Genomic DNA, 8142 nt, shown 5'->3' on the forward strand with positions numbered 1-8142 from the left:
AAGTGCCTATAAAAAATACCAAAGATTTTCCTTTCCTCTAACTATAGGTACTTATTGGAAATCAATCCACTTCACGTAGTGGGGAAACTATAAAAACGGAACATGAGAACTATTGGATAAAAGTATCTTTGGATTGAGCAAAGGGCAGACATATTATTAGCACTATTTTTCTTCATTAAATTCACAAATGTAAATAACGAATCATATTATAAGATAATATAAAACCCACTGTGAAAAAATGCAATAATTTAACTTCTAAAATACAAAACAGAATCTCAATTTACAATTTGTATTTAAATTATAATATGTCTTCCAATTATTTGCATTTATATCACTTTTATATATTTTTTCTTCATCTTAATTTATGTTTAATATGTTATTATACTTTTTTTTTGCTACATTATAATTGTTGTTGTTAAAATAAATTTGATTACATTATTTTCTTTTCTATGAACATATATTTTTGAATAATAGAATCTACAAAGTAACTACTGACTAAATTATAAGAATGACAATACTATGTTATTATGGTAAGCTTGAAACATGTTTTTTGACAAAGATACGTACCGAAAAGATCGTGCATATTTTATGGGATGATAATACAGCTGTATTAATATGAGACATCTATGGGTGTAATTATGCGTATGGTATTAAAATAAATGCTGTAGCCGTAAATATTATAATAAAAAAATGTCATTTTTTAAGGACAGGCATAAAGGTCATATAAATAAGCATACAGTAAATAAAGATTTCAAAAATCCAAAGTGTAAAATTGGTTGTTTTTAACATATTTATTTTATACTTATCTTGAATTTTATACAATTAACAAAAATATTTTATATCTTATACAATTAGATATATATTTGAAATTTTACTTTATTGGTTGGGGATTTTTTTTCTGATTGACGAGTTCTATCTGATTTTCGGTTTGGTTGCCCTTTACCTTTGCTACTTACCGTGTTGATGTATGATTAATTTCAATTCGATTACACTATAAATTATTATTTCAAAAAAAGACATATCCCTAACAATATTTAAACTAAGAAAATAGTATGATACTTTTCTAGAATTAAATTTTAATTATTAAATGGATTTACTGGTTATCGGAAATAATATGAAAATTATTAAATAACTCCTAATTATTTTATACTAGCTATGTTGTATGTTACTTGAGTTAAATATCAATATATAAATTTCTGATGTATGAGCTATATTACCGTAGTTTCATCAAAATCCATTCAGAAGTTTTTGCGTGAAAGAGTAATAAACATCCACACACACAAACTTTCACGTTTATAATATTATTACGATTAAGATTAAATTAATTGTTAGACAAAAAGAGTCTTTATTATAAACTAAAAAATAAAATACAATTTGAAAAAAAAAATACGATACGATTCTGTAAATGTATGTCACTTACCTTATACTCACCTGTCACGAGTTACAACCCCAATGAAGTTGAGGGCTGAAGTATTTCCTTCCGAAACGAATGATTTCACAGTTGTGATCGATTGTCTCGAGATAACATGACAAATCCGAGCCAAACTTGCGACATCTATATTTACAATTCGAAAGTGACGACTTTTTCCTTGTACTTTTATTGAACTTTGCTCTCCGGGTAATGGAATAAAAAGTTGTTTGGAATCGACCAAATCGGCTTAGGTTGGGAACGGTCACACCTGGACGTTTTATCTTAAACAGAAAGATTTATAATTGTAAAAGAGAATGTGACCGCTCAATCGATACTCTTGTTTACAAACGGTTGATAATGTAAACACGACTTATTAAATACTTTATTAATATTATTGCTTACTGTATTAATATGGTACCATCACGACTGTTATACTAGATAGGGTAGTCAGAGGCATTGACACGATATGTCGTGTCGATATTGTGGTGAATGCAACACTTGATATGCTCACATTCCGATCAATACGGCAGGGGATGAACCTACTGCCGTCTATCAGATAATTTTTTGGTTTAATATCAGTATTTCCTACACCAGAGTGTTTGATGAACAAAGTTTTTTTGGTGTAAGCGAAATTTGAACTCACGACCTCATGTTTCCAGCACTGACAGATGCAGCAGCTCATTGACTGCTACAGAAATATCAAATATTTCTGCAGCAGTCAATAAGACTGCACCTACATATATTCGAATTATGAATACACTCAGTTAGTCAACATCTTTTTTTCCTGTAGCAATCAAGATTACCATAATACTATAACTTTAATTAAAAAAAACACAAGACCATAAATTAGTAAATATAAAAATATATGAAAATTAGAGGAGATAATAATAATTAATTTAAAAATAATTATAATTAAAAAAAAGTAATGTAACGTAATTAAAAAGAAACACATAGTTTTAAAATTTGCAATATTATCTAAATCATATGACTAAGACTTTAAAAGAATAATAAAAAATATTATACTATTTAATTGCGACCTCCATCTTTTCGAAATCCCATACTAATAAAAATTTCTTGTATTGACTGTACACGTGTACACCTTCCTTTATTTTGTAATCAGGTAATAAATCTACAATTAACTAAATCCACAAACCATTACGCAATCGTTAGAAGGGATCAACTGTATAAATAATGAGGCACGAAATGAAATAGGTACCTTTTCCACTGTCAGTTAAGAATACAAACATAGTTGAAATCTTCAAAAATATTTGCCCAGTGGAAGTTCATGCCGACTCGGAAGGGTCGTTGGGTGAAATCCTCTTTGTGAGCGGCTGTATTCTGGGATTATTTTGTACCTTTACAGTCGATAACAGCTTAACAAAACTTTGCCTAAAAAAATGATATGTAGATTATTACAATTTCTGTTTCCGGAATCTTTATTATATAGGTACTAACTAATATTATAAATAAGATACACTTTTTTATGAAAATTGATAGTTATATAATTTTATCGTGTTTTCATGTGTCTTTTTTTTAATAAAAGTTTAATGCTAATTTTCATTTTCATTTCTGGACTCAGCCCTCTTAAGAAAAGTCAGTTCGGTACTAAATTGGTCTAATTTAGCTCTTAATTAGACTATGGTACCAAATATACTTAGAAGAAAGAGAAATAAGAGAATCTCCGCACATTAAGATCTATTCAAGCATTGGATCGACACAAAAATGTGACAAACGAATATACAGCCACACTTTTGCATAAAATTAGTATGGATTTTAAAAATAGGAAACGAGATGACAGCTTTTCATCAAAGTCAGTTATTGTCTTGTGGATGAAGATGAGTCCAGATAGTAGTTATATGTGGACTTATGTATGCAACATGCAATATTTTGTTTAGATGTCAACTAGGTACTGGGTCCCACAAACAACTTGAATACTGAAGATTGTTTCTTCTTCAGTATGTAAAATTTATAATTACATTTTTAATAAATATAAACTACGTTATCTTTTACTTATTTGATGTATAATGTACAGTTTAATATATATTAAATAATTTGTGGTGGTTGGTGTAATAAGACATCAATGCAAATGAAAGAAAGAAAGAAAAAAAGAAAAATATTTTATTCAGTGCTTTTCAACAATGTAAATCGCAAAAAATTATTCATTAAATTAATGCAACATAATTAATGTTTGTAAATTTTCAAAATAACGTGAAAATAATGCCAATTGTCAAACGGTGCCATTCCAGAATATAACTTCAGACAGGGACAGACTGCGGACAATGTCTATTGTTGTTTTGATTAAATTTCGACAGGGTGATGCAGATTGTTCTTTTATGCATCGCGGGGAGAAATTGTCTGGATGGAAAATATTTTCTATGGGCAGTCTGTGCGGTGTGTCAGAATGAAAACACCATTCGCAAATGGACACAATGAGGTTTTGTTATTTGATTTTCAATTGTTTTTATTTAAAAGTTATTACTGAATACCGGCTATTTGTGTTTAACACATTTATTTTAAATACACGTAGATACTCACTGAATTAATTCGTATTCGATATTTGTTATCCAAGTGGATGGATAAATTTGAACAAAATTTTGGTAGTCAATGTTACTGAATTAATCTGAATTTGATACTAACAATAAATATAATTTAATATTTTAATTTAATTGAAATAACTAACTGTCAAATTTAATATTATGAAAATGTAATTAAAATTACAAAATTATATCAGAGTATAATACCGTCAGTATGTATTGAATATAGCCACATAGGTACTAGGATTTTAACATTTTTCCAATTATTTTTAATTTGTTCAAGTCGTTATTAAATATTATCATGGTATCAGTATTTAATAGAAACTAAATCATGATAAAAATATTAACAAAACAATTACAGAATTTAGTAAAAATTAGAAAATGCAAAAAAACCTAATAAAAATTAGAAACTAATGTTATATTGTAACAAAAGCTGATGCATGTGATTGCAATTCGACCGTCGGATAACAATTGCAACGGTAACGCTTCACCGGACGGTCGGTAACACCACGAACTTGTCCTTGAATGCTTGCGCAGGTAATTGCGGAACACTTTCTTATTGACAACTATAAATACAAGATAGTAATTACATCGGATCACAATCGAGAACATGAGGTTAGTGGTAGCAGTTGCTGTAGTATGCCTCGCGGCAACATGGGCGAGGGAATTGGGGGAGGAGGAGAAAGATCTCGTTGCGGCTGCTAGCGGAAAGAGCCACCATCACGAGGAAGGTGGCGGTCATGAGCATCATGCGCATCATCACCACGAGCATGGAGAGAAGGGCCATAAAGGACACAAGGGACACCATCATCACCATAAAGGTGATCATGGACATCATGGGAAACACCACCATGAAGGTCATCATCACGAGCATGGCGGCGGCCATAAGAAACACCATGATGAACATGATCATCACGGTCATCACCACGAGCATGGGCATCATCATAAAGGTGGTAAACATGGGCATCATAAACACCACGACAAAGGTGAGAAAACAGACGGCTACCACAAGAAATACCATAAAGATCACTTCCACAAGGACCATCACTTCTACGATGACCATCATGATGAAGGCAAGCATCACAAACACGGTCATCATCATGGACATCATGAGAAGAAAGGAGGTCACCACAAGAAGGGGGGTCACCACGAGCACGGTCATCATGAACATCATCATGGTAAACATGGTCATCATGATAAGCATCATTACGATGAGGATCACAAAGGTCATAAGGGTCATCACGGACATGAGGAGCATCATCATCACCATCATGACCATGGCAAGAAAGGCGGTCATCACGATCATAAAGATTGGGGTTTCCATCATGGAAAACATTAACCTCCTTCCAAAGCACAGCTGTGATATTATGTTTGTTACGTGTTTTTATTAGTTTTTAAATATTTAATTATTATAAATAATTGTTACAAAAAATAAAATGTAAAGTTTTAATTTACTGAGTTTCTTTTTAAATCGGTTATGTAAACATATTTTTAGTGTAGTGAAAAATATATATCTATAAAAATGTTACGGGTATAAAGAGTAGAAATTATTTCATGGTTTGAAAGGTACATCATTCCAGAACGCTACAGGCAATTTTTTATTTTACAGTTTACAGACAATTGTTTGTAATAGGTAACAAAACCCACAGTTTAGTCGTAGTAGACACTAGTCACTTATAGCAGATATAAATATCTGCACCTCACAACTTCAACAGTAAAATATATGTGCACGTAATGCATAAATCAGAATAAAATATCTCTATTAGAAATAAAAATATTGAGAATATTTTCTAGCAGGTTTATACCCCTATGGCTATGTGTATTAATAGCGTTATAGCTTTTAATATTCTCTAGTCCAAACAGCTGTTTTCTCTTGTAGTACTATATACTGGCACTAAATGTAAATATTATATATTATGTAATTATGTAAATGTGAAATATAACAATAGATATGCTTTCAGTAACTGGAGCAATACCCTAAAATGATAATACAAAAGATAGGCCAAAAAGCGAACCGCAAACAATTATCGCGTAAAGGAATTAGTGGGTCCTCGGGCGATTTCTGCACAATTACATTTATTTGGCTGAGTGTACAACCGTTGGACTGGTACTACATCACCTAAGGTACAGTTGGGTCAAACATTAGCAGTTAGACACAGTAAATGGTCGAACTTCCGAAGTAACTTTAGGGTATTACGGCGAGACCGCGGTCACGTTGAGAGAGGAAGCGTCTTAGTAATATATTAGGTGTAGACTATCAGCTATATATCAAATGACCACACTAAGGCTATATATAACGTGACCGTTTTTATGAAACAACATTATTTGTAATAGAAAACAAAAACAGAGATAGACTTTACACAAAGTCATCTGTATACTTCTTATGCATGTCTGTCACCGGTAAAGCAGTTTATTTACAAGTTCGGTTGTATGGTGAGTTTTGGCAGTTCAATTACAATGCACTACTACTACGAGGTAGGATGTACTCGTATAATAACTGAAAGTACAGCGGTCTAGCTTGCGTGTTGTATTCGTCGTACAGTACAAATATTTAAATTTTTAGTATGAGTTTTTACATCGGTCTTGGCATTTTCTGTGTATATTTTATACCTATGTATTTGAAAAACATATATATCTAATTATTTATATAAGTTGCTAGTAACACAGCATCTATAATACAGCTCCACTTTGGAACTAAATGGCGCTGTATGAATCGTCCAGGGATAGAATATGATACAAAAGAAACTTTAAACTTACTTAGTATATCTATAGGTATATCCCTGCTAAATACATTCATCACTATCAGCTAACTGATGATGATTTTATATTCATCATGTCATCTTCTTCGGGTACTCCGCCAGTACTAATATACTAATTAGTGCAACATACTATATCATTATTACATAGTATAAAACAAAGTCACTGTCGCTGTCTGTCCGTCCCTATGTATGCTTAAATCTTTAAAACTACGCAACGGATTTTGAAGCGGTTTTTTTTAATATATAGAGTGATTCTAGAAGAAGGATTATATGTATAATACTTGTAAAGGAGCCAAGCCGGGGCGAATAGCTAGTTTTAATATAAAATATATCAAAAACCATCGCTAATACCATCATTGTGACTACAACCCGAATACCCTTGAGACCCGTGATATAAACGTAAGGGTATTGTTATCTGCCTATTGTTACTATTTATCTCAGATCTAACTACGTGGCATCAAAATTTTACTTTCATTTCATATATGTCTACCTTACGCTTCAGCTTTGTTTGTTCTCTACAATTTATCCTAAGGTCATAAGCCCACGTAGAAGCTACATGAATGTAAGTATTTATTTAAATCCTGTATTATATATATGTATATACATCTCTTTGTATATATATATATATATATATATAGCAATGAAATTACGAGCAAATCACCCTGCCTTACCTCGTGATTATGTAAAGTCCTAGCCTATATGTGTATCCGTGTGTCATAGCATATTGTAAGGGTACTGGTGCAGTTCAAGCAACATATCACTTTCCCAGACGTAGGCTATTCGAACAATGAAAGAATTTCTAAAATCGGACCAGTGGTTCCGGACTTTAGATTTTCATAATAAAATTAACCTTTTTAGGTTGAAATATAAGAATAGATAATATAATACCATTGCATAAAATATTGCGCTACGCATCTGTGGAAATTTTAAAGGGCTTAATAATTTAAGCCAATCTGTAATATTTTGTTGACAACTGCGGTTTCCTACCGGCAACCACATAACCACTAAACAACAAGACTCGATTGTTGCAACCGCGGAATATTGCACATAGCAGTTTACTATCAACTATAAGCCCGGTCACACAAACACCAATGTCACAGTATGTTCCTTCTTAAGAATCTTTTTTCTTTTTACAATAAATGCTTTTACTCCATTGATGAGTTTTTTAATAAATGACAAATATTGTAGCTCAGCTTAGAAATTATTATCTATTATAATTTTTATTATTATTATTACCGAGAGGGATATTGTTATTATTAATTTATAGATATTATTTAGATTTTAGAATTAGATAATAATTTAGTATAAAAAATTCGACACAGTTAAGAATTATAAATAAAAAATAAATAGATACTATTAGAAAATGTAATAATATTTATACATTTTTTCATATGAATTCATACTAACATGCCACATACCTACCGATTCTTACTCTTAA

General features: G+C 31.2%; 1 protein-coding gene across 1 annotated transcript; it reads left to right on the forward strand.

Annotated features, from left to right (window-relative positions):
* Positions 1–4555: 4555 nt before the first annotated feature.
* LOC131849511 (histidine-rich glycoprotein-like) lies at positions 4556–5284 on the forward strand. Its single transcript, XM_059199591.1, has one exon. It carries the CDS (start codon positions 4556–4558, stop codon positions 5282–5284), a length of 729 nt encoding a protein of 242 aa, XP_059055574.1.
* Positions 5285–8142: the final 2858 nt, after the last annotated feature.

Source organism: Achroia grisella, unplaced genomic scaffold (genome assembly GCF_030625045.1).
Source record: "Achroia grisella isolate CSIRO2021 unplaced genomic scaffold, CSIRO_AGI_Agris_v1 utg642, whole genome shotgun sequence".
NCBI classification, from domain to species: Eukaryota; Metazoa; Arthropoda; class Insecta; order Lepidoptera; family Pyralidae; genus Achroia; species Achroia grisella.

Coding starts and splice junctions, on each gene's coding strand:
- LOC131849511 (XM_059199591.1), top strand. CDS start 4,556: ATGAGGTTAGTGGTAGCAGTTGCTGTAGTATGCCTCGCGGCAACATGG.